Source organism: Gopherus flavomarginatus, unplaced genomic scaffold, assembly GCF_025201925.1.
Source record: "Gopherus flavomarginatus isolate rGopFla2 unplaced genomic scaffold, rGopFla2.mat.asm mat_scaffold_55_arrow_ctg1, whole genome shotgun sequence".
NCBI lineage: Eukaryota > Metazoa > Chordata > Testudines > Testudinidae > Gopherus > Gopherus flavomarginatus.
Window position 1 is genome coordinate 415,241 of NW_026115116.1, and position 26,556 is coordinate 441,796.

At 51.1% G+C, this 26,556-nt stretch overlaps 2 protein-coding genes across 2 annotated transcripts in view; one reads left to right on the top strand and one right to left on the bottom strand.

The window, feature by feature from the left end:
• The window catches only part of LOC127042548 (zinc finger protein 560-like), a 357,221-nt gene extending 337,454 nt beyond the window's left edge, over nucleotides 1-19,767 (bottom strand). The window contains exon 1 of the mRNA XM_050935912.1: nucleotides 19,667-19,767. Coding sequence (XP_050791869.1) covers nucleotides 19,667-19,738 — 72 coding nt within the window. The 5' untranslated portion in view covers nucleotides 19,739-19,767. The remainder of the gene's footprint in view (nucleotides 1-19,666) is intronic.
• Nucleotides 1-26,556, top strand: part of LOC127042550 (zinc finger protein 558-like) — a 91,563-nt gene that overhangs the window by 11,132 nt on the left and 53,875 nt on the right. The gene's annotated exons all lie outside the window — the stretch shown is intronic.

Sequence of the window (26,556 nt, forward strand, 5' to 3'; positions counted from 1 at the left end):
TGGGCTGCAAGTAGCCACTCCTGGGAAGCCAAGAGGCAGGCACAGGATTCTACCTCCCAGCAGCCAACCACACCTCCCCAGGCTTTGCAGAATGAAGGGTGGTGCTCTACTAACCCCACTTAGCCACACAGCTTCTTCCCTGCCTTCCTCAGCTCAACTTTCCTCTATTGCCCCATTCCTGCCTCACTTCCTCCTTTGGCCAGTCACGCAAAGGAGCCCAGCAGGAAGTGAGAGCCTCTATAGGCCAACCTCCAACAGCAGAGGTGGCCAAGCCACAAGCCTCCAAATGGTGACTGGCCTAACTACTCTAGGTTCTCCAGCCTGACACCAAGGTGCTTTCTCCACTGCTGTCAGCATCCTCTGTCATGCAGGGGTTGGAGTTATCCCAGGGACAGGCCAATAGGAGGAGTGCCCTTTCTGAATAACAAGGGGATCTGTGAAAAGGAAGCCAGCATGTTTCTGCCTGGTTTTGAATCAGGGACCTTTTGCGTGTTAGGCAAATGTGATAACCACTACACTACAGAAACTCCACCTACTGGGTTGTTGCTCACTCTGGCACAGACTGATGGACAAATCTAGAGAATGTGGTGGTAGCCCCTCGATAGGTCAGCTGGTAGGGGAAGAGGACTGGAGCCAGCACTCAGGAAGTCGTCCTTACCTCGCCCATGTGACTCCAGCTTGAGGGAGAGCTTCTTTTTCTTCTCCTTGCTGACAAAGAGCAAGAGAAGAATGAAAGGTCAGGTGGGCCAACTCGGTGCAGAAGCCCATGCTGTCTTTTCCTGCTGCATAGCCTGAAATGAGGGACTCGTGGCAGTTAAAGGAACTGCTGCACTCTCAGAAAACATCCCGCCCGTGCACAAAGGAGGATAGAAGAGCCTGTTAGTCTAGCACGCTCCCAGCTGAACTGTTTCAGCAGCTGCTAGGTTTCTTTTTGGCCTGTTACTTTTCTGTCTGGGATGATGTTGTCAGCTGTGGCACAGAAAAAGGACGTCATTGCGAGCTGCCCATGAAGATAAGATTAACTTTTGCCTTCCTTGCTCGGCTTTACTTGCTTCCTCACCCTATTCCTGCCTTAGTTCCTGTGTTACTTGAAGGCAATGGGGGCCCAGCAGTACGAAGAGGAAGTTAGACAGCTAGACCCTGGTGGCAAAAGTTCTACCACCGCTTGCCACCCCACTCTCTTCTCCCAGCTTCACATATTGACCGCCAGGGACTTGGTGCCCAGCAGCGCAACGAAAGGCAGTGGACAGAGCCACCCTCGCCTTGAAGCTCTGGCTCATTAAACCGTATCTTCAGTCGCTGATGGCCAATGAGAGACCAACAGCGCTTGCCATTTTAGCACTTGAAAATGCCATTGGTCAGTCACTGGATCTCTTTAATGCTGTTACATAACAAATGAAAATAGAATCTCAGTGTGACATTCTGTACCTTTGGGGGAGTGTGCTGTAATCCCCATATTCCTCATTTTCATATAATCGTGATCTTATATACAGAGCATGCCTTGTAAGGTATCAGGGGAAAGGATATGATCTGCTGAAAGTCATTTCTCTACCCATAGATGTTTACCATTCATGCATATGAAGTTATGAGAATTGTGCAGTGTGGTTATCACTATGCTGTAAGGTGGGGGAGTCAGCCAAATATTAGCTCCCCAGTGACAACAGCAAGGAAAGTAACCAACACCCGGACAGGGTGTCAAACAACCCATCAACAGCCATTGTTCAGCAAGGGAGCTACAGTGCAATCACTTACCTGCAAGAGGACACCCCAGGGGAATTGCTCAGACTTGCTTGGAGAGACGCAGTGATGCTCACCTGACTCTGAAGGGGGAGCAAAGCCAAGAGGGAAGAAAGGACATGATAAAAGCAGAGACATTTGCCATGCTTTGTCTCTCTCGTCCACCTACATCTACAGACACCCCCACACCAAGCAACTGAAGCGCTGACGAAAGGGGAGAGCCTGGCTGAAAAGCCACCAGCTGGCCTGTGGTGAGAAGCATCTAAGTTTGTAAGGGCATTGAAAGGGTTAAGATCAGCTTAGAGTGCATTTTGCTTTTATTTCACAAAAACAACGAGGAGTCCGGTGACACCTTAAGAACTAACAGATTTATTTGGACACAAGCATTCGTGGGTAAAAAGCCCTCTTCTTCAGATGCATGGAGTGAAAATTGCAGATAGAGGCATAAATATATATTGGAACATGATGTAAAGGGAGTTACCATACAAGGGGAGAACCAGTGTTGAAGGCTAATTCAGTCAGGGTGGATGTGGCTCTCTCCAAGTAATTGACAGGGAGGTGTCAATACCAAGAGAGGGAAAATTGCTTTTGTAGTGAGCCAGTCACCCCTAGTCCCTCTTCAAGCTCAAATTAATGGTGTTAAGTTTGCAGATCAGTTGTAACTCTGCAATTTCTCTTTGAAGTCTGTTTTTGAAGTTTTTTGAATGGCTTCTTTTAAATGGCTACTTTGAATGGCTACGTTTAATTGTGTTATTGAATATGAACATGTAAATGTGTTATGGAAGTCCCATGTGGTCTAGTGGTTAGGATTCTTAGCTTTCACCCAGACAGCCTGGGTTCAATTCCCCACACAGGAACAATGCAGAGTTTCTCCTTGGAGGGGAGACAGGAAACAAAAAGAATGGGAAGGGATCCTGCCAGCAACAGAGCTGGATAGAGTTGGGAGCAGTACTGGATTTGACATGGTGCCATAGTGCTAGGCCCAAGCTCTGAAGGGACCTGTAACAGTAACTTCCTCCCCTCTGCAGAAAGGGAGCCTCAGAGGAGCCTGGATTCAGTAGGGGAGCAGAGACCCCATAGGGCCCTGGGAGCTGTAGTTCCTTGACCAGCTCCCTGCCTTGGAGCAGAGAAGGAACATTTCCCAGCATTCCCTTGGCTGCTATCAACAGGAAAGGGAGGGGGGAAGCTGTGAGACTCCATGTGCTGCAGCTTGCTGTGGCTGGGGGGCTGCTAGAAGGGGGTGCCACCTGTGAATAGGGAAGAGGTGTGACCAAGGAGGAGAAGGCTTTGGCCCAGGTAGCACCCTCAGAAGACTTCCCCAGACAGGCTTAGGGATGCTGGTGTGACCTCGCCTGGCAGCCCCCAAAGATGGAACTGGGTGGACTAACTGGACAGGGCCCCTCGCTATCTGAAGCTGGGCAAGGGAGGTATGTGGATCCCACCAGAAGGTAAAATGGTAAGTAAGGAAGGGGAGGCTCTACTGGACCTGGACAGCTTCAGATACAGGACAGGAGGATTTCCACTTCTGAGCCATGAAAATAGAAATTGACTTTTCCTTTCCAGATGTATCTAATATTCATAAAGGGAATCTAGCCCCTGCCTTCCAGATCTGAACACCTCAAAATCAGGAGTGCTCAAGCTCAATTTGGGCAGCTGTTACTTCATTTCTCCCAAATCAAATATGCTGATCCACTGTCATTTGCTGTAGAAAAAGTAGGAGAAAATTGAGCAACAAACGTTGGGGTCTTCACAGTGCTAACGAGGGCTGGAATTGCTATTTTCAACAGCCATTACACTTTTTTTTTTAGTTTTGTTTGTTTAAAAGGAAGACAGTGATATTGCACTGGCAAATTCCCCATAGAAACAAAGAATGGAACAAAAGAATAATAAAGGCACCTCAACTTTCCTCATTTATGTAGTACGGTCTTATTAGATGGATCCAGACATCTTCCAATCACAGAAGCTGATAATTGTTCCACTTTACTGCAGTTCTGTAACCATGCAGGAACCTAGAGGAGGAAAGTGCCTAACTCCAGAGCCTGCAGCTGCCTAGGGCCAGTGCTGAGGATTTAGAGTCCCTAGTGCTGCCCTTGCAAGGTTCAAGCATGCTCAGCCTTGGCATTGCCTCCGCTCCTGCGGCTAGTAGCTGCAGCTGTCTAAGGCTGGCCTCTGGCAGTTGCCCCATGGCTGTAGCTAGAGAAACTACAAGTGGCTCTATGACTCCTGGGGCCATTAAGCTAGAGCACCTAAAGACACTGGAGTTAACCTCAAGGAACAGAGGTCACCAGTAGGAAAGGAATGTCGGGGGAGCAGGGAAGGCGGGAGCAGGTCAGGCTTGCAGAGGGAGCTTCCAGCTGGTTGGGAGCATGTCCAAAGTAGAAAGGAAACAAGTATGGGGAGAGGTGGTGGTGACCAGGTAGCAGACTAGCACGTAGATGGGAGCAGAGGGAGAGACGCTGGTGTCTTCAGATTCCCAAGGGCTAAGTCCTCACTTTGGGGAAATGGTGTTTGCTGGTGGCTTGCTCACATGGCAGGATAGGGGCTGAGGGAGGGATCTGTCAGAACTGATCAGGTGTCTGCTGGCTTTAGGACTTTGAGCTGAGACTAGGACCACATGCAGTGACTGGTGACCTGGGGGGGTACTGGAGACATGGCTAGAGAAGGTCTGAATGAGGAAAGAGATAAATCTGTGGGGAGTTTCCTTGGTCACTATGAAAGTTCTGCTCACTGTGGACACTGGTAAACCCACATGGGTGTACAGCTCAATAAGAAAACCCGCGGGCTGAGGGAGCTGTGTATGGCAATGCATATAGTCATGGAGAGGTGTGTGATCAAAATGAAAAATGTCTCTGAGGTTCAGTACCGGGTATACGAAGGCACCAATGGCACTGCCCCACTAGGCCCACACTCGGAGCCCACAGTGACTATACTGGGGCCCACCAATATGTTTGGTGCCAGGGCCAACAAAAGGTTAATCCAGCCCTGACTGCCTGAGCACTATTTCAGCCTCACATTTTTGGGTGGAACTCCCACAGTGAGAGCTGCAGAGCACTCCCCCGCAACACACACGCACACACTCGTCCTGGTGTTGGGAGGGGAACAGGAGAAAGGACAAAAGAAGAGATGAAGAGAAAGGAGGGAGGGACAGGTGGATGGAGGAAAAGGTGAAACACAAAGGACAAACCCTAATGTCCCCATGATTCTAAGGGACAAAATCCCAGGTGCGGAATAAAATTCTGCCTCCTTAAACTCATGTTTTCCATGCCTAGAATTCAACTCTCACCAGATGGATCAGACTGAACAAGTTTCACACCTCCAGGAGGCTCTTACCTTCTAAAGAGGGACGGCTGTTTTCTAGTAAAATCACTACAAGGGAAGGAGAAAACTGGAAAGAGGTTTCTCCTGGCACTCACGTCCGTGAACCTGAATACTCTCTCAGTCCTCAGACAGAGACCTGGAGAAGGAGACTTGCTGAAGCAAAGCCACAGGGGTCTCTGAGGTTTCCCTAGCCCCTGGCCCCTGACTGATGTCAGGATCTCTCTGTGAGGTCACCACCTGCTCACCAATAGTCTTTGACCAATAGTGTGAGGTCCTGCAAAAGGCCTTTGTGATGTCACTGCCACACCCCGCCCTTGCTGTGCCAATGTCCTGCCCCGGCCAGGCACTTTGGAGCTTTGAGCTACTCCCTGTGGATCACCCCACTCAAGGAGCTTTTCTATAGAGCATCCTCAGATGTCTAAGCACACGAGTGCCATGGCAATGAACTGACACACATGGCATCAAGATGAGATCATTAGTAGACTAACCTATAGGAGAAGGACACCCCAGCATTAGTAGGGGAGAAATCCCTACTGAACATGCATTACACCTAGCAGCCCCTGCGTGGGGTCGGGCAGGGGCTGCGGAGGGCGGAGACCTGGGAAAGGGATGGATGGAAAATGTCTGTGCAGCCGGGACATGGCTGGGGGGCGAGGGGAGAAGAGCAGGTGACCCCTGAGGAGCGGGGAGAAAAAGGGAGGGCTGAGATCCCCTCGGAATTACCACTGCCCCCTCCGTGGAGACCCCCCTCCTCTCCTGTCCTGCCCCCTTTCTCCCTAGAGAGCAACAAGCAACATCCAGGCTGACACCCCCTTCCCTCAAACCCCTGAGAAGTTCCCTGTTCCCCTCCCCCCATTGTGCCCCATTTTCTCTCCCCTTTGCCAATGGCCAGTTCAGATCTCAGGTTTGGGGTGTTTCCCCCCATTTTCACCTGCAGTGATTTGTCCTTGTGTAGGTGGGAAATGGTTCCCCCGAGTGCTTTCTGAACTGGGCAGAGGCTGGGGGGGGCCTGAGACAGGGTCACCTCTGGGCTGGGCTGGGGGGGCCACTCTCTCCTGGCAACAGGGCGTGGGAAGGGCCAGGAAGGGGAGGGGGGAGCAAGTGTCCCCCATAGAGAGGGTCCAGCCCCAGGCTGCTACCAGTAGCACATTCCTATCCTGGCCGGGGGGGGGGGCTTTCTCCAGCTGGGACCTGCCCCCTAGGCAGCCCCAGGCTCTGACCGCACCAGCCCCGCCTGGAGCCCCCAGTGAGTGAGAGACCCCGGAGGGGGAGGGGGAGGGAGCACTGGGCCCTGACAGGAAAGTGACTCTCTCCCCTCAGATCTTGGTGTTTTCCTCTCATGTTATCAAATATGCAGTTTGTGACACAATTTCTTTGCAAATCTCAAAGATTCAAATAAAATAACCTAAACATTTGCCCCACTTCTCTCTAGTTGTCTATTTCTAATTGAATATGCCCTGAGATTTTCCTGTCTCTAATTATAAAATAATAAGAAAATCTCAGATTTACAACTTTTCTCAGATTATTGAACACAAAATGTTTGCAAATGTTGCCCATTTCCTCTTCATTCATTTATCAAGTATTCATGTGAAACACTCAGATTTTACCTCCTATCAACACTGATATAAAATCCCTCTGATTTTCCACTTTCCTCTCTATAATTTGCAAAATGGATCCAAAATCTCTGATTTCCACCCTTTGTCTTTCATTTCTGAACACTGATCTGAAAGCTCAGGTTTTCCCTCTGTGTCATTATCAAATGTCAATTAACAATCCTCTCAAGTTTTGTGCTGTTCCTTATGTTTCTAAATCCCAAAAACTTCTTCCTTCGGGGGAACCTGTTGCCCTGAGTCGCTCTCCATTCTGGATGATGCAGGGGATTAAATTTCCCAGTGATTGTCTTTCCCCTCTCCTTTGAGGATCATTTGTTCCCTCTTTTAGCTCTGTTAGATATTTGCCAAAGAAAGAGACCAGCCTGATATTTAATACACATCAAAGCCAGAGGCCTCCCCCTGTTTGGGGATCAGTGGTTCGCAGCTGGTAGTGGGAGAGTTGGCTGGCCCCTTTTCTTTTCTCCAGCTGGCACAGGATGAGGGGGTCACTCTGAGTGCAGCATGTCTTGAGAAGTATCCCAAACCACAAGACAAATGGTCTCTGTGAAGGGTTGCTTCCCACAGTGCTAAGATGTAGCCACCTCTGGCAGGATCCATGGTGGCTACTATTTGCTAGTGACAGGCCACGGAAATTTCTTACCTATTTTGCCCCTCCATGCCAGGCCTGCACAACGTACGGCCCACCGGGCAACGTGCAGCCCGTGAAGTCTCACTGTGCGTCCCGCAGCCGGGAATCAAAGGGCTCTGGGCTGCCCGTAGCCGCGGGGAATCCAAACCCCTTTAAAGTTCAGCCGCGGCCGGGATTCAAAAGGTTCTGAGCTGCCCGCAGCCGCAGGGAGCCCAGAGCTCTTTAAATCTCAGCCGCGGCCAGGATTTATAGGGCTCTGGGCAGGCGGGCGGGGAGCTCAGAGCTCTTTAAATCCCAGCCACCAGGGCCGGCTTTAGGCCAATTTAACCAATTCCCTTGAATCGGCCTCGCTCCTAAGAGGACCCCGCACCCAAGCCCCAGTACCAGCAAAAGCCAGTGTGCTGTACCAGGGTGGCCCAGTTTCCCCAGGGGGCAATTTAAAAGGCCTGGGGCTCCCAGCAGGGGCTGGAAGCGCAGGCCCTTTAAATTGCCACTAGAGCCCTGCTGCTGGAGCCCTGGGGTATGGCTGCGGGGCTCTGGGGGCTATTTAAAAAGTCTAGGACTCCCATTGCTTCTACCTCCCCGGCCCTTTAAATAGCCACTGGAGCCCCGCCGCTTCCCCAGGGTTTCCGCGGCTATTTACAGAGCTGGGGCAGTGGAAGCAGGGGCGCCCCGGGCCCTTGAAATAGCCCCCAAGCCCCAGGCTGCTGCTGCTACCCTAGTGGGAGAGGGGGGAGGAGGAGGAGGAGAAGGAGGCACTCACCATAGAGGATGGGCTGTACCCCCTGTACCTGCACCCCCTGCCCTGCCTGCAGCCAGCCCGTCCCCAGCCAGCCCCTGCTGCACCCCCTGCCCGCACCAGCCCCGCACCTCCTGCCCTGCTTGCACCAGTTCCTGCCTGCAGCCTGCCCATCTCCAGCCAGCCCCACACCCCCTGCCTTGCCTTCAGCCCTGCACCAACCCCTGTCTCCAGCCAGCCCTGCACCCCCTTCCCTGTCTCCAGCCAGCCTCTGCTACACTGCCTGCCCTGCCCGCAGCAGCCCTGCACCCCCTGCCCTGTCTCCAGCCAACCCCTGCCATACTGCCTGCCCTGCCCGCACCAGCCCTGCACCCCCTGCCCTGTCTCCAGCCAACCCCGTACCCCCTGCCTTGCCTTCAGCCCTGCACCAACCTGTCTCCAGCCAACCCCTGCCTCACCCCGCTGCCTGAAGCCAGCCAGTCCCGCACTCCTTTGTCTCCAGCCCTGCCAACCCATGCCGCACCCTCCCTGTGGCCCTGCCTGAAGCCAGCCAGCCCACCCCACACCTCTTGTCTCCAGCCTGCCCCACACCCCTTGCCCAGCCTGCAGCCAGACCCTACCTCTCGCATCCTCCCCCTCCCCCACCTCCAGCCAGCCCCATGTTCACTGGTGCCCTGCAGTTCCGAGGGAAGTAACCCTGCACACCTGCTTCAATGAGATGGGCAGGGAGCAGCTGGGACCCACACATGTGCACCCTAGCACACCCTAAGGGAGTGGCAGAGCTCATTTCTAGTTCAGACCCATCTTTTTAAAAAAGAACTTTTAGGTAGGGTTAACATACATCTGTACTTTCCCGGACATGTCAGACTTTTTGGTTCTTAAATCGCCATCTGGGAGGAAAATACGGACGTATGGTAACCCTACTGGTACAAAAAATACATACTGTGGCAGAACTTTTTATAGGGAACCGGTTGTTAAGAACTGAAAGGCTTTTTTTTCCCCAGTCATCCCTGCGGGGCCCCGCACTTCCTAAAGCCGGCCTGCCAGCCACGGCCGGGATTCAAAGGGCTCTGGGCTGCTCGCAGAGATTCCCGGCCGCAGCTGAGGTTTAAAGGGCTCAGGGCTCCCCACCGCCACGGGCAGCACAGAGCCCTTTGAATCCTGGCGGCAGCTCCAGGGGATGGAGTGAGGCTGGGATTTCAAGGGCTCAGGCTCCCCTCAGCAGCAGGAGCTCTGGGACCTTTAAATCCCTGCCCCAGCCCTGAAAAGCTCCGGGTTCCCCCAGTCGTCAGAGCCCCAGGCCCTTTAATTTGACCCTGAGGGCTCCCAGCCACCTCTTTGGCTGGGAGTCCCTGGTTGATTTAACATCAAGTAACACCTCCCCACCACCAACCTTCCTTTTTGACCCACAGCTGTTTTGGTGGGGCGGCGCTGGGGAAGGAGGGTTTGTTTCTGCAGGGCTGGGCGGGGTGTTTCCGCCAGGCTGGGAGGTCCTGAGTGGGGGGTGTTTCCGCAGGGCCGGGGGGTTTCAGTCCTCAGCTGTTTTCTTTGGAGCATTGTGGCCCTCGCTGTTTTACTCAAAGTACTGTACAGGAACTTTTCAGGGGGATTAAGGCAAAATGCCACATTTATTAGTAATACAGGTATCAATTAATACTCTATGATATGCACATGAGATATATATCACAGTCATGCATTCACGCACACACACAGACATAAACACACTCCGTCTTGCTGTTGTTACCAACTAGTTGCTCCCCTTAACTGCACTGGCCAGGTGAGTTAGATGGGGGAGGGGTGGAGCCGGGCTTCTACCGATCCAAATCAATGGTCCGATGGTGACAAGACGAGATCCGGGGTCCTTCTGCAAGACACCTCGCATTTATAGCAGCTTCCCTCTTATGCAAATCTAGACCAGATTCAAAATCTGGGTCTGCGTCCGTTGGTCTTTGTGCTGCTTTTCTCTGGGTGTTGTCCCAATGCTGCTCAAAGAGGGTGTTTTCTAAAGAAGGTGCTTGCTTCTAATCCCTGAGGCCATCACTATGTCTGCTCTTCTTTATTGGGCCCACTTGACAAGTTGTATTGTCCTTTGCTCTGGCTCCCATTCCCTCTTCAACTGTTGTAGCTGTCTGGAGGTGGGTGTCTTCCAAGCCTCACTCATTCACACCTCATTCAGTCAATAGAGCAATTGATTACAGAGTGCGGGGGAAGATCTTATTCTACTTCTAGCAAAAAGGCACATGTTTTCTTTTACTTTAACTATACTATCCTTAGGGGCTATAACATTTGATACAAAGTTTTCTACCAATTCTCTATATAGGGATCTAATACAAAGTTGTATGAAAATAGAGAGGCACAATGCCAAGTCATATGAATTACAAAATAACATCATGCCGGATGCAATGTCATAAAGATAAAGATACTTAATACAAAATAACACAATGCAACGTTATAAAGATTTATAGAGATAGTTAATACAGAGATTTCTCTACATCACCACTTTACGAGTTGTGCAGGCCTGCTGACGGCATTCGCGGGGCTTCTTGCTCGTGTGGATTCTCTGATGCTGAATAAGGTGAGAGCTGCGATTGAAGGTTTTCCCGCACTCACTGCATTCATAGGACCCCTCCTGTGTGTGGATTCTCTGATGCCGAATAAGGTGTGAGCTGCGACTGAAAGTTTTCCCGCACTCACTGCATTCAGGAGGGAGAGGATAGCTCAGTGGTTTGAGCATTGGCCTACTAAACCCAGGGTTGTAAGTTCAATCCTTGAGGGAACCATTTGGGAATTGGTCCTGCTTTGAGCAGGGGGTTGGACTAGATGATCTTTTGAGGTCCTTTCCAACCCTTATAAGCTAGGATTCTATGATAGGATCTCTTCCCTGTGTGGATTCTCTGATGCCCAATAAGGTGCGAGCTGCGACTGAAAGTTTTCCCGCACTCATTGCATTCACAGGGCCTCTCCCCTGTGTGGATTCTCTGATGTTGAGAAAGGCCTGATCTGTAAGTGAAGTTTTTCCCACACTCAGCACATGTATTTTTTTTGCTTTTCCCTGCAGATTTCCTGCTGTATTCTGGTTTCCTTAAGGCCCTTCTGAGTTCCCTGACAGGAAATAAATTTATCCATTTTCTCCCCTGGCTGGTTTCCCTGCTCTTTTTCTGGTCTGTGCTGAACCTCACACGTCATTGCATCACCTGCTGTGATAGAGACAGAAACCTCAAACAGGGATGGAAAGGGGAAGGCCAAACCAAAACAAGTGCCTGAGAGAGGACAAATAAAAATCAGGAACTCAGCTCCCCCCAACAGGAGAGAGGAGGGGATCAATTCAGCCTTCACATCCCATCCAACTTCACAGGGGGAAGGGAGAAAGCTACTGCCCGGTGTCTGCTAGCATCTATAGGAAGCCTTGAGCTATATTTACCCTGCGGATGCGACCCCTGCTATGGACAATAATGAACTGAGAGACTTCCCAAGAGCTTTGTAGGGCATCCTAGATGTTTCCTTCAGGCACTTACAGATTCTGAGTTGGTTTAATGTTTCCTCATCTGTGCGGGGAGATCTCAGGATCTCTCTTTCCTCTGAACCCTGGAGCTCTGGGACCCATGGCTCTTTCCCTTGTTCCAGCTGGGAGATCATATCACGTTGGAAAACCAGAAACTCCGCTCAGATGAAAGAAAACAAAGGAGTTCAGTTGATTTCATACAACTTGATCATCAAAAACATTCTGTTAATTTATCTTCAGTGCTTAGTGTGACCTAGTGTGCCTGGGGCAGTCCTCACTGAAAATGCCAAGGTCAGAGCAGGCTGAAAAAGGGAGAGCAGATGCTCCCCATACTGGTGGTTAACACTGAAGTTAAACTCACTGACCAGTCACAAACTGTGTTTCTGATCCCACACACTGGTTAACGAGACTCTGAAAAAAGAAATCACACGGCCCCCTTTATTGCATGACAGTTCTCTGACTCCTAATCAGCAACTAGGTCCCGTACAGTGAGAGGTTATTTAAAAACTCTGCTCACTGTGATACAGCATGGCCAGAGGGCAGCAGGAGAGTGATCCTAATTGGATCCAGGAAGTGGGTGGGTAGAAGGTTAGCCACATTACCCAGGTTTGGATCTCATCCAAAATACCATGCTGCCAGCCAATCCTTTAGCAATTAAACTAAATGTTTAGAAGAAAGAACAAATGAAAGAATGAAGTTAAATTCCATCCTTCCAGACAATTCTTTAGCATCTAAACTAAAGGTTTAAAAGAAAGAAAGACAGAAAGAATTTAAATGGAAAAGCAGTCAGATACATTCCAAAATGGATATATCAGGTTCTTAGCAGTATTGGTGAGTTGCTGGCTTGAAAGTCTGTCTGGAACGCATCCACAGCTTGGATGGGTCATTCAGTCCTTTGTTCCAGGGTTCAGTTTGTAGAGAAGTTGCTCCAGAGGTAGGAAGGGGGATTGAAGACAAGATGGAGATGATGCAGCTGCGCTTTATATTCCTTTTGCCATGTGGCTTGTACTTCCTGTGTCCCAAACACAAGCTTCACAGCACATGGCATGGAAAAGCTTTGGAGGTTTCATTACACAGGCAAACCCCGGCATGTCTTGCTGACTCAATAGGTGTGTCCCCTTGGTCCATAGGTTCATTGTACAGCTGATGACCCTCAATGGGCCATCAAACATGCTAGGCAATGTTGATGCCAATATGTCTGGGGGTGTCACCCAGAAAAACTGCACAAGTCTGGAAATACAGATATACCTTACATATCTGTAACTCACAATACAAAGGTGATAGAAACATAGAAACAAAATTATCATACTTGGCAAATCATAACATTTTCACTGACACTTTACATGGCATACCTAGCATGATTCATTGCAATTTTATCAGATTATATTATTTTATTATTAATACCAAAGTGTCTCACAATTTCATGCAGTCTCACACTTGCTAAACTAGTGAATTCCCAGGACCAGTTCCCCAGGTCCTTGAAGATGCCAAACATTGTGCTTATGAGGGATTGAAATACCCACATATCTGCTGGGAACACACACACAGACACTGTGTCAATCTGTACCCCTGTGTTCACTCTTCTAGAAAATTATGATCAATTTTGTACCCAGTATGGCTTGTGAGGTATCATTAGAAAACGCATAACCTACTGAATATTATCCTCCTGTTAAAATGTGTAGTAACACTGTATGTAAAATTGTGAGATTTTACAGTATGATATTACTGAAAAAGTTACAGCTCTGGGGAACACCCACAGACCAGTTCCTCAGAGACAGCAAGGCAAACAGCTGGTCAAACAGCCATTCTCCTGCAGCGGGAAGGTGTGAAGACATTAAGGGCTGGTCTACACTACGGGGGGAAATCGATCTTAGATACGCAAATTCAGCTACGTGAATAACGTAACTGAAGTCGAATATCTAAGATCGGATTACTCACCCATCCTCACCGCGCGGGATCGATGTCCGCGGCTCCCCCTGTCAAATCAGCAACTCCGTTGGGGTTGGTGTTGTTCCGGAATCGATATAAGCGCGCTCGGGGATCGATATATGGCGTCTAGATGAGACGCCATATATCGATCCCCGAGCAATCGATTTTAACCCGCCGATACGGTGGGTAGTCTAGATGTAGCCTTACATTCCATCACAGGGACCTATTGAGGCTGTTGTGGAAAACGACCACAGGATTAATATTTGAATCAGCTCAGCCTGAGGCTCTTTTCTTGGTTACAAGCACGCAGGGGGCGACAGCTATTGGAATACTGTTCCTGAGCTAAAAATCACACAAGCCTTTTACAGCTTAAAACCACAAACAATGACACATACGTTGCACGTTAATTTCCTTATTTGGAATATCTTGCAAAATATGATGCAGGTCAAAAGCAAGCTGAACAATCAGTTTTCCATATTTGGCCTTTCCTGTTATTTTTATTACACCTGGTGATATGGGAGCAAGACTCTCCATGTCTCAAGAAATGTCACTACCAACCTAGGCCATTTTCACATGCTGGGGTGCAATCCAGATCAGCGAGGAGTTGTGTCATCTGTAATCCTGGGTGAGATTCAGTGTTCTGCTGCTGGAGCTCCCCTGTCTGGATACTCCCAGCCAGCGTTCAAGGACGCACTGAGTGTCTGTATGATAAGTAACCCTGGACTGGCAGCTCTGACTCCAGCCGCCTGCTTGTTACACCCCAAGCACATTCTGGTTTGGGTAGAGAAGGCTCAGGGTTTGAGAGAAGGCTGGGGGTAGGAAGCTTCTGTTCATTATGCTGGACCTAACCCCAGTTTTACTTGAGTAAAGAGGAGATATTTGACATTGTGTGATGCTGCTCCTGTGCTCTGTTCCCAAAGTGTTCTGCAGCAGAGGAGGGTCTCTGGTAGTATGTATGTTACTGGCCTATTGGGGTGATGCTGAAACAGGACAGGGTACAGATGGCATTGTGGGGGTGGCATGAACCTTCACTCTTCATTTCCCCTTCCAAGAACAGAAGGGACAGGAATCCTTACCCAGCAAGACCATCGTCTCATAGTTCCCCTGCATGACATCTCTGTAGAGGGCTCTCTGAGTGGGGTCCAGCAGAGTCCCCTCTTCCCTGGAGAAATACACAGCCACCTCCTCGAAGGTCACCGGCCCCTGAAAGAGCAGGAGTCCAATACTCAGTACCTGCTGACCCACTCACAACCCCACTATTCACGGAACAGCAGCACCAGGGAAATGGAAGCTCCGGGAGGCACATGTTAACAGAGTCCCACCCCACCTTGCTTACAGCAGCCAGGAGGCATCAGAGGGTAGAAAGAGAGAACCTTTGTGTCTCCCATCTGGCAGACAGAAGCAGGGTCTTCACATTTATCACATAGCTACTAGCCAGAGCTTAATATAGGAGATGGGGCTGTCTCTGGACCCTGATAGTGGCTCCCTGGTAGGAATCCAAGCACTCTCCAAATAAAATATATGGAAGAAAGGGGAAGTCAATCATAAAGAATAGAAGTTAGAAGGTCAGAATTGTAGTGCCCATTAACAAAGGTTTAGAGAAAATAGAGCCTATCAAACTAACGGGATATCCTTATTGGATGAGATCAAAAGTTTGGTTGCAGCTAATAGTATTGATGTAATATACCTAAACTTCCGTAAGGGACATGACTTGATTAGCACAATATTTTTACTAAAAAAAACTAGAATGATACAAAATAAACACGGCATACATTAAATAGATTAAAAACTCTGATAGTAAATGGGGAACCATGATCGAGTGGATTTCTTTCTAGCAGGTTCCTGCAGGGATTGGTTCTTGGCCCTGTGCTATTTAACATTCTTATCCATGACTTAGAAGAGAGTACAAAATCATCACTGATAAAGTTTACAGTTGCCACAAAGATTGGGGTTGGTGGTAATTAATGAAATGTCAGTAGATTCAGGCTCCATCGCTGAGAGTCTGGGAAGTTGTCCCAGCCCTGGCTGGAGGGTTATTTCCTGTTCCACAAAGAGGGGAAGTTCCATTCCCAACTCCTGTGCCTTGAAATTAGGACCTATCTGACACTACACCCCCATATTCATCATAGTGGTATGATTATAATATGATTAGGACATAATTATGATCTATTTTGTAGAAGATGCATCATGTGTGGTGTCACTGGAAAAGTTCTGATTTGCTGAATATGATTATCCTATTTGTGTGCACATATCATGTTCGTATCTGAAGTTATGGATATTGACTCTGTATCTGTATTTCAAATGTGCTTACTCTGGGTAACACCCACAATGAGCCTTTCAGGTACAACAATGAAGAAGCCAGACAGTGCTGATGGCTCAACAAAGACAATGGACTGTGGAAGAGCTTAGCCTTCCTGTGAATGTTTCAGCCAGCCTATGAGTCATGGCTACTATGACTCAGCAGGGCCTGTGACCAGACCACATGACACTAAACTCCATTTTAGTAGCTGTATTTTTCCACAAACTGGACTAGGAACTGAGTTTGGAACAAAAGGTTCCCACCATATGGAAAAGCTACATAAGGTGGGGTGTGACATCATCTCTTGGCCTCATTCTCCACACAAGAGAACTTCTGGAAACACCTGAGAAACAAAAACGGATGTGGGGGAAGTGCTGCTCCCAGGATCAAGAGATTTCTAGCTTGTGTATGGAAACTTGGGGGACTGCTTGTACCATCAGTCAGGGTGAGAAATTGCTAATTCAAATTCTATCCATCTAGTATGTTAGGCTTAGTCTGAGTTTTGGTTATTTGCTAAATAATCTGCTTTGATCTGTTTGTTATCACTTATAATCACTTAATCTATCTTTCTGCAGTTAATAAACTTGTTTGATGCTTTATCTTAACCAGCGTATTTTGAGTGAAGTGTCTGGGGAAAATCTCAGCTTGTTGTGCACATCTGTCCCATATCGAGGGGAAGGGGAACTACATTAATGAGCTTGTATTATAGAGATCCCTGTGCACTATAAGATGGTATCATTCTGGATTTATACTACAGCAAGTGTGCAAGGTTGGGGAGTGGGAAATTGGCTCTTGTCTTCTATCTGTCCTTGAGTGGCTTAGGTAACGCACTCAGGTAGCTTAGTTGGCTGCATGGCGCCACCTGCTGTTGTGTTGGGTGATAACAGGCCCTGGAGAGGCTGGCGAAATCTCCAGCAAAGCAGTGTGAGAAGGGCCAGCCCAGCGTGAGGGTTAGAGGACACAGCAGTTCCCAGAAGCTCCACAAACTGCCTCCTGGGGGTGACAACCCATCACGCCCTACACTACACAAGTCTCAGCAGGTTTGTCACATGCTGTCCCCTCCCTTTCTCCACCCGAGATATTTCCTGCTTCCCACCACCTCTAGCAATTCCCACCCTCTTATGCATTTACTGCTCCTCAACCTCCAAGCAGAGCCCGCCACCCTGATAATCTCTTACCTGAGCCAGCTCCATTGCAGCCATTTCCTTGCCCCTGGGAGGACGAGATGATCTGCAGCGAAACATGGATGTTATTCTCTGGCCTGCCGGGGTGAAAAGGGCAAGGTGTGAGAATTCAGACTAGGCTTTTGTCCATTCCACAAGCCGATTCCCCCCAGCTTTTCCCCTGCTAATGCACATTCTAGGTTCTAGCACACTGTGAAGCACAGAGTGACCTTATTCCAGTACAGGCCTAGCCCCCTCCCACCAGGGTGTAACCCTCTGACACATGGGGAAACCCTCCCAGTAACAGTCTCTCTCTTACACGTATCAAGTTTGCGGACAACACCAAGCTGGGAGGGGTTGTAAGTGCTTTGGAGGATTGGATTAAAATTCAAAATGATCTGGACAAACGGGAGAAATGATCTGAAGTAAATAGGATCAAATTCAGTAGAGACAAGTGCAAAGTACTCCACGTTGGAAGGAACAATCGGAGGCCAGAGAAGAGCAGAAACAAAGGAGTCACTTTGGGGGATTCTCCCTGTCATTGTCCCCAAGGCAGCTGTCTCAGGTTTACAAAGGTGTTTCATGTTCCAGCCTTTGTACAGTCTCTCCTGGGAGTGCCCCTTTCATGGACTGGGCCTAGTTTTAGTTTTTGGTAGTTAACAAGCTTGGTTTATTGTTCATCTAACCAGTATGTGTGGATTGAAGTGTGTTGGAAACTCTGTTTGGGATAACAAGCTGGTGCATGTCATTTTCCGCTGATGAAATGACAGACTTCATATGAGCTTGGGTCGTTCAGTAGCGTGCTGGACAGTGCAAGATGCACATTTCTGGGGGAAAGTTGGGCACTTGAGAATTTGCTGGTTTTCTCCTGAGGTGTAATTCATGAGTGGCTGTCTAGCAGCACTCAATACTGTGTAGCTGGGAGTGAGTTACATGCTGGAGACTGTGTGTTAATTGGCCAAGAGGGGCTGTTCTCGCGGGAAAACAGTGGAAAAGGCACCCCATGCTGGAGGACTGAGGTACAGCTATTTAACAGTCCAGATTGTACTCTGGGTAACATCACAGACACTCATTATGACAGAGCCTCTTACAACACAGAGAAAGTAAATCCATGTCCCAGAAATCGAAGACTCCAGACAGAGGGCAAGTGTCCCTGGCACTGCTTCTTGCTGACAGAGAGGTTCAGAGACAGTGCGAGAATCCTGGGGAAGCTGGGAACAGGAAGCATGGGCTGGCGGGGTTCGGTGGAGAAAGGGAACAGGAAGGGCAGGGATATTACTGAATCCAGGATCTTAGCAGTACTAGATGACAGGATAGCACATAGTGCAGCCCATTGGAAAACACAATCCCAACTATACATACAAAATGATGGGGTCTAAATTAGTTGTTTCCACTCAAGAGAGTGATCTTGGAGTCACTGTGGATAGTTCTCTGAAAACATCCACTCAATGTGCAGCAGCAGTGAAAAAAAGTGAACAATGTAGGAAATAATTAAGAAAGTGATAGATATGACAGAATATCTCATAGATCATATTTGTAAAAACAGCAAATAAATCCATGATACACCCACATCTTGAATACTGCATGCACATGTCACCCCATCTCAAAAATAGAAATATTGGAATTGGAAAAGGTTCAGAAAAGGGCAAGAAAAATGATTAGGGGTATGGGACAGTTATGCCAGACCTAACCCCCAGTTTCACTTGAGCAAACAGGAGATATTTGACACTGTGCAATACGGCTCCTGTGCTCTGTTCCCAAAGTGTTCTGCAGCAGAGGAGGGTCTCTGGTATTATGTGTGTCACTGGCCTATTGGGGTGATGCTGAAACAGGACAGGGTACAGATGGCATTGTGGGGGTGGCGTGAACCTTCACTCTTCATTTCCCCTTCCAAGAACAGAAGGGACAGGAACCCTTACCCAGCGAGGTCACAGTCTCATAGTTCTCCTGCATGACATCCCAGTAGAGGGCTCTCTGAGTGGGGTCCAGCAGAGCCCACTCTTCCCTGGTGAAATACATAGCCATCTCCTTGAAGGTCACCAGCCCCTGAAAGAGTAAGAGTCCAACACTAAGGACTTGCTGCCCACTCACAGCCCCACTATTTGTGGCAGAGAAGAGTGAATCAAATGGAAGCTCTGGGTGGATCATAGTCAGGAGAGTCCCACCTCGACCTGGCTCAGAGTATCCAGCAAATGCCAGGGTGAGGCGATGAAGAGAGAGCCCCTTATCTCTCCCAGCATATCCATCACCCCCCTACTAGCCACTGACTGATACAGGAGATGGAGCCCCTAGCAGGGTCCAGGGAGAGCTCGCTGGTAGGATGCCCAACACCCTCCTCATTGTGAGGAGTGGGATATGAAGGGAGAGGCAGCTCCAATAAGCCTGACTCATGGGTGTCCCCTTTATATCTCACAGCAGCTGATGGTTAATGAGGTCAGGCTCCAGCACTAGGAGTCTGGTCAGTTTGACTAGCTCCATGTAGGTGGGTTATTTTCTCTCTTCACAAATTAGGGCATTTCCACCTCCAAACCTCCTGGGTCTGTTCCTAGAATCTAGGCCACTTAGTAAATAACTCCCAGCAGGTCTGCCACACCCTGGCCTCCTCCTTTCCCCACGCTGTGAATTTCCTGCCCCGCTCCAACCTCCAAACCAGACTCTGCAAACCTTCCCACCTCTGGTGTATTTGCTCTCCCTTTCCTCCAGCAGGAACCCACCAGCAACCCCCCGATAATCTCTACCTGGACTGACTCCACTGCAGCCATTTCTCTTCCCTGTCCCACGCCAGGCTGGGATGAGCTGGAGCAAAACATTCTGCAGCCTGTCTGGGGGAGAAGGGCAGTTGTGGGCGTTTCAGAACCGGTTTTAGTTAATTTCACATCACAATTCCCCCAGGCCCTTTCCCTGCAGACAGACACCCTAGATTCTGTCATGCTGGGAAATGCTCAATCTGTTTATTACAATTTAGACCTGGCCCCTCCTGCCAGGCTAAGTCCACAGACACATTTTTAACCTCCCTTCTCTCTCCCCTCACCCCTTCTCTGAACACAAGGCTAGAAAAGAGCAGAACCAAAGGAGTCACTGTGGGGGATTCCCTCAGACACTGACCCCACGGCAGCCACACCCCAGCAGGGGGAATATGGAGTCAGGAACTGGCTTTTGCTCTGTCTGATCCTTGTTTTGTTCACTGGAAAGTGGTTCTGCCCCAGGATGCAGCAATACATGTGTCTGGGTGGACTAGAGAGCTGGAAATCTCTCCCCCACATTCATTTCTCCCACTGCCCCTTTCAGTCTCTCCTTCCCCTGTCCTCTCTCCCTGCCCCTCTGGCTGGGACAGTCCCATTCCTGGGGGCTTTGCTCTCCCATGGCTGGATTTCCTCCTGGCAACCGCTAATGGGAGGAGAAATGAGGTGGTGGTGTTTGTGCAGAGTCACTTTCTTGCCAGACCCTAGGACATTCCCTGAGGTCTTTCAGTTACCTGGAGACTCTGGCTCAGAATTTAGTAGTAACAGGGCCCAGGACTGCCCTAGGGGGCTAGGACCAGCTGCAGAAAGTCATCCCCTGGGCCGGGCAGAGAAGAAGCTTTAATTAAGGTCACTTCCCAGCACAGAGCCCCACTGGGGGAGCAGCAGCTGCCAAGCCTGGTCTCCCAGATCACAATGGAGGCTGCAGCATCTGACCCAGGAAGCTGAACCCCAATATCCTGAGCAGAGAGGGACGGAGTGTATGAGCAGCTTCCCTCCTTTAGCTCTCTGGGGAGAGCAGCTAATGGGAGCCCCTCCTCACAGGGCGAATGGCTGATCTCATTTGACCCACTGTCCATCTGGAATCACTCCTTGTCTTTCCATACAGTGACTCTGGATTAACAACGGTCTCAATGACACCGGATTTCAGAAAGAATGAGTTCAGAACGCTGTGGAAAAGACCATCGTGTGGCAGTGCTGACTCCCTTCCCACCTCCCTCACCCCCGCAGATCTAGGACAAGGACTGGGGGCAAAAATTTTCCAAACGGAACCGAAAGTTCCTGCAGTTTTCAAAAGAGGAGAAAAGTAAATTCTGTGAATTCACACTAACAGTGTTTGCTAAGTGGAGAGAAAGTTATCACAGTGACAGGGCACATGACTGGGGAATGGACTTGGTGACCTGGTGACCAGGAGCCAGGACTCTGGTACAAGTTGACCAGAGAGAAGGATTATGGTTAGCAGCAGCCCCCAGACACCCCCTAGTACCCAGAGCCCAGACCCCCCAGCCAGGGGCCCCAGACACCCCCCAGCCAGGATCCCATCAGATATTCCCTGGGATGCAGCCCCCAGAGTCCCTGGCCAGGGACCCCAGATACCCCTCAAAGCCCCACCGGCCAGAGAACCCCCACCACACCATGATTGCCAGGTTGGGAATCCCAAAGGGTTCCCCCCACCAAGAGCCCCCAGCAGCCAGGGACCCCCTCAAGGGACCCCCTCACCACTGGGAACTCAGTCCCTCACTGCCTGCCTAGGAACTTCCCCACCCTCCAGAACGATCTACCCTGACATTTGCCTGGGACCCCCTCCTCTGCCCAGTGTGACCCCCTGATGCTTTACAGTGCGACCCATCACTCTGCTTCCCTGGCATGCCCTCACCTAGTGCCAGGGATCCCCTCCCCCAGCTCTGTGCACTGGGCATGGCAACAAAACCAGGAACCAGCGGGGGAAGCACAGACAGAGCCCCTGGCACAGAACCAGGCTCCCTCTAACCCTCTGTCCCGCCTCCCCAAGAGACACCCACCCCCACTGTTCTGCAGCCACCAGGCCCAAAGCGATACCCACCTCCAGGACCCATAGCCTCAGGGATGGGCACATCAGAACCACCACCCCCGAAAACCCCAAACCTCCACAACCCACCAACCTGACTAGGGTACCCCCTGCCCAGCCACCCAGAGGCCTCCCCCTACCACAATGCCCCTTCAGCTGCAATCTCCCCACACAGACACCTTCCCTGCCCCTGCAAGTGTTACCTCACAGAGTGTGAGAAGTGGCTAGAAAGTTAACACCACCTCCTGCTGGCCAGTCACACAGGCAGAGGGAGCCTGGGGAGTGCTTCTTTAACAGGAGAATGGAAGGCCTGGAGGGCAAGAAAGATCCACGGGCTGTCACTAGCAAATAATGGCCACCATGGATCCACCCCAGAGGCGGCTGCATCTTAGCACATTGGGAAACAACCCATCATATTCAATTAGAAATAAAACAACTAGAGAGAAGTGGGGCAAATATTTGGGGTATTTTATATCAATCTTTGAGACATGCAGAGAGAACCCTGTCACAAACGACATTTGATAACATGAGAGAAAACCACCAAGATCGGAGGGGATTTGATGTTGCTATTAAATAACTAGTGGAAAAGGGGGACTGTTGGACTGGATTTTATATGACTGTCCAATACATAAACAGAATGTGATGGTCCCCCCTGGCCACGGGGCAACCATTCACGTGAGCAGCTCAGAGCCCTTTGAGGAGCTGATTTAAGGGCAGGGGGGGGGAGCTGGAAGGCTCCCTGGACAATGGAAGGGGGCCGCAGGGGAATTGGGAAATGGGGTCTGGGCAGTCTCCATGGGGGATGTGCTCCTCCCTTCCCTTCCCTGCCCTGGTAGAGAACGGGAACCTTATCCCATCCCACTCCAGTGGGAGCCGTGTTCTGGGGAATGACCCAGGGCAACAATTTCCCACCCAAACAAGGACAAATCGCTGCAGATAAAATGGGTGGGAAAATCCACCCCCCATCAGAGAGATTTTAAATTGGCATTTGAGAAGTATGGAGAGAAAAGGGAAAATCAGAGGCAATTAGAGAGCTGATCATTGGGGGGGGGGGAGGAGAATCTCCCTGGATTTTATAGCCACGTGTGATAATGAGAGAGAAAAGGGGAAATCTTGAGAGAATGTGTGTGTGGGAGGAAGTGGCAAAAACAGGGACAGGATCAAGTTAACTCACCTCCCTCCCACCCCGGGAATGTCCTGGCTGCACAGAGACAGATCTACACCCCCACCCCAGTGACCTCCCCCCCTGCAACTCCGGCTTCTCCTCCCCCCTCGACACCTCCGCCCTCACACCAAAGGGGGGGGCTCTGCCAGCGCCTCCCCCTGAGCTCAACTCCTGCTCCTCCCCCCAGCCCGGATTGTGCCCTTTAGCCCCCCACGAACCCTGCCTCCAGCTGCCTGACCCCCCCCGCCCATCAATTTCCTGCTCTGCGCCCGCCCCTCCCACGCTCCCTGTTACTTCTCCGCCCCGCTCCAGCCCCGCCCCCAGCGCCCGGCGGAACGTTACGGCTGGTCCGGGCAGGGGGAAGGGCAGCGGCTTCAGCGGCTGTTACTGGGCATGCGCAGTGCCCGGGAGTAGCACATTGCTATGGGGAGGGATTTAATACACCGCCCACCCCCGCCTGGCCAGGGGTCTGCCCCTTCCCCCCCCACACACGACGGCCTGGCCCCGGCCCCCCCATCCTAGCAGGGCGGGCGGACGGATCCTCCTGCAGCTCCACTGGGGCCGAGGCGCCTTCAAGGCTTCTCCCAGGCTCCCTGGGGCAGAGTCACTTTCCTGCCCCCCAGCGCCTCTCATTCCCCAGGGGCTCCGGGTCACAATGTCCCACCGCCCTTCCCCCGCCTGCAGCTCCGGCTTCTCCCCTCCCGCCCCCGCCAGCCACACCAAGGGGAACCCCCGGGCCCCAGTCTCTGTCCCCACCTGGATCCCAGCGGGGCCGTGGGCAGATCCTGGCTGCAGCTGAGACCAGCGGCTCCGCTCCCGCTCGGGCAGCTCCAGTGCTGCTGGCAACACGTGGAGAACCAGGAAGCAGCTGTTCAGCCCGGGCTCCGCGTCACAATGTGCCAGAGCACCGCCCCCAGGAGCTGCCCTGCCCATGGGCTGTGCCAGAGCCCCGCCCCCAGGAGCTGCCCCGCCCCCGGGCTGTGCCAGAGCCCCGCCCCCAGGAGCTGTCCCACCCCCGGGCTGTGCCAGAGCCCCACCCCCAGGAGCTGCCCTGCCCGTGGGCTGTGCCAGAACCCCGCCCCCAGGAGCTGCCCTGCCCATGGGCAGTGCCAGAGCCCCGCCCCCAGGAGCTGCTCCGCCCCCGCTCCATGCTGCAGCCCCGCCCCCAGGAGCTGCCCCGCCACTGCTCTGTGCTGGAGCCCCGCCCCGAGGAGCTGCCCCGCCCCCGAGCTGAGCCAGAGCCCCGCCCCCAGTAGCTGCCCGCACCTGGGATGTGTCAGAGCCCCGCCCCCTGGAATTTCCCCATGTTGGGTCTCTGAGCTTTGTTCTCCTGCCACCTTCTTCCCAGCACCCCCTGCTCCCTTCCTGTGTCTGCAAACATCCCCCCTCCCCCGGGGCCGGCTGCAGTGCTCGCTGAGGTTGACTCCAGTGGCTGAAGTTGCCTCCATCTCTGCTTCACCTGGAGGGGGAGAGACAAAGAGAGGAGATGGTCCCAGGGTGTGAAACCAGAATCAGGGGGCAAGGAAAGAAGGACTGTTTGGAAAGGTGGGGTTTTTTTTGTGGGGGGGGGGTGAGCCAGAGGGATTCAGAAGAAGTTGGGCAGCAGAGGCTCAGGGAAATTGAGGGGAACCTCCTGGGTGTCTCAGTGTTGCCCAGGGTTTGTACAGCACCTTGCATAATATGGGGTCTGATCTCAGTCATGGTCTGTGCAGCACCTGGGAGCCCTGATGTCTGTTTCCTGATCACAGGCTCTGGGAATGGAGAGAGGGAAACCTCAGCACCTGAAGGTTAATGCAGCCCTGTGTGCAACCCCTGCTAGGGTGATCCGACAGCAAATGTGAAAAATTGGGATGGGGGTGGGGTTAATAGGCACCTATATAAGAAAAAGACCCCAAAATCGGGACATCTAGTCATGCTAGTGCCTGCTGTTCTCATAAAGGGTCGGCTTAGAGAGGGTTTGGCTACACTTGCAGCTGTCCAGCGCTGGGAGTTAAAGCTGTCTTCCTACAGCTGTTTAGGGAAAGCGCTGCAGTGTGGACACACTGACAGCTACCAGCACTCTGTCATGGCCACATTTGCAGCGCTGTTGGGAGTGGTGCATTATGGGCAGCTATCCCAGCATTCAAGTGGCTGCAATGTGCTTTTCAAAAGAGGAGGGTGGGGTGGAGTGTGACACGGAGCGTGGGGGAGACAGAGCGAGTGGATTTTTGGAGCTGACACTGTGTCAGCTCCCTGCCTGGCAAGTTCAAGCCTCCTCCCCCACCCCTCTCTCATTCACTAAATGCAAATAGCTGCCTTTGTTTTTTTCCTCACAGACCAGATAAGCCGCTGATCCAAAAGAGACCCCCCCCTCCCCCTTGCCCACCCGGCTGCTTCTCTCCTCAAGCAAACACCAGCTGTGGGTGTTCCAAAGGGATCCCCCTGCCTCTGCTCATTCACTGCAAACAGTAACTGTGTTTGGTTTTTAGATAAGCAGCTCCGGGAGCCTTGAGCTCACAACAAAACAAACAGAGGCATCACACCAAAACAAAGAGCATTATCTCTACTTAAAAGCATTATGGGAAGGTTCCGGAGGTCAGTGACAGCGTAGTAAGATTAATCACTGTTTACACTGGCACCCCAGCGCTGCATCACCAGCTCTGTTCTCTTTATTCCTCTCGTCGAAGTGGAGCACATGCAGCACTGTAGCCAGGGAGATACAGCGCTGTATGTGCCTTGCCAGTGTGGACGGGGAGTAAGTTACAGCGCTGTAAAGCCACCACCTGCACTGTAACTCTCCAGTGTAGCCAAGGCCTGAGTTGTAGTAATAATAGCAGCCAAGAATCCGGTGGCACCTTCTAGACTAACAGACGTATTGGAGCATGAGCTGTCGTGGGTGAATACCCACTTCGTCAGATGCAACAATAGTCCCATATGGGCTAGTGGTCAGGATTCCTGGTTTTCACCCAGGTGGCCTGGGTTCAACTTCTGGTGTGAGAAGAGTGCAGAGCTTTTGCCCAGAGTGGGGGCAGGAAATGAAAGGAACAGGAAGGGATCCTGCCAGCAGTGGAGTTAGACAGTGTAGGGATTGGACCCCAGAAGTGGGGATGGGGCAGTGGTTTGTGGGGAGATGAGGGAAGGATCCCAGCAGTGCGGGAAGTTGACAACCTGGAGAGCACAGGCCTGGAATGGGGACCTGGAAGAGTGAATGTGTCCCTCTAAACCCATCAACTGCAGAATAGGCAGGCTTGAAAGAATTGTGTATTTGTTGGTAAATGTCAATTTCTGTGTAAACACACAACCCAATGGCAAAATATTTCCATCAATAATCATCAAAATTGACAGATGGGCAAAGTAAGAAACATGCTGCTTGAGATCTTATCATGTTGTAGGAGCAGCAGTGATCTGTATGCTCTGTATGCTCAAAAGGTCTGTTAAACTCCCCCAGCTTGTGTCCTTTCCCGCTTTGAATGCCTGTGAAGTGGCTTTCCCACTCTCCTTTGTACCTCCAGTGAATGCCCTTCACCCGGCCCATCTGGCCAGTGGTTCGCTGTGTTACATTCTATTGCACCTCAGGGAGACTGATCTTCATCGCACCGTCCATCGCTGTGCTGTGGGACACTTACCTTAAAGGATCCTGACATCTGCACTGCCAGGCCTGTCCTGCGAGCGTGAGTATGAGTGTGACACCCTCCC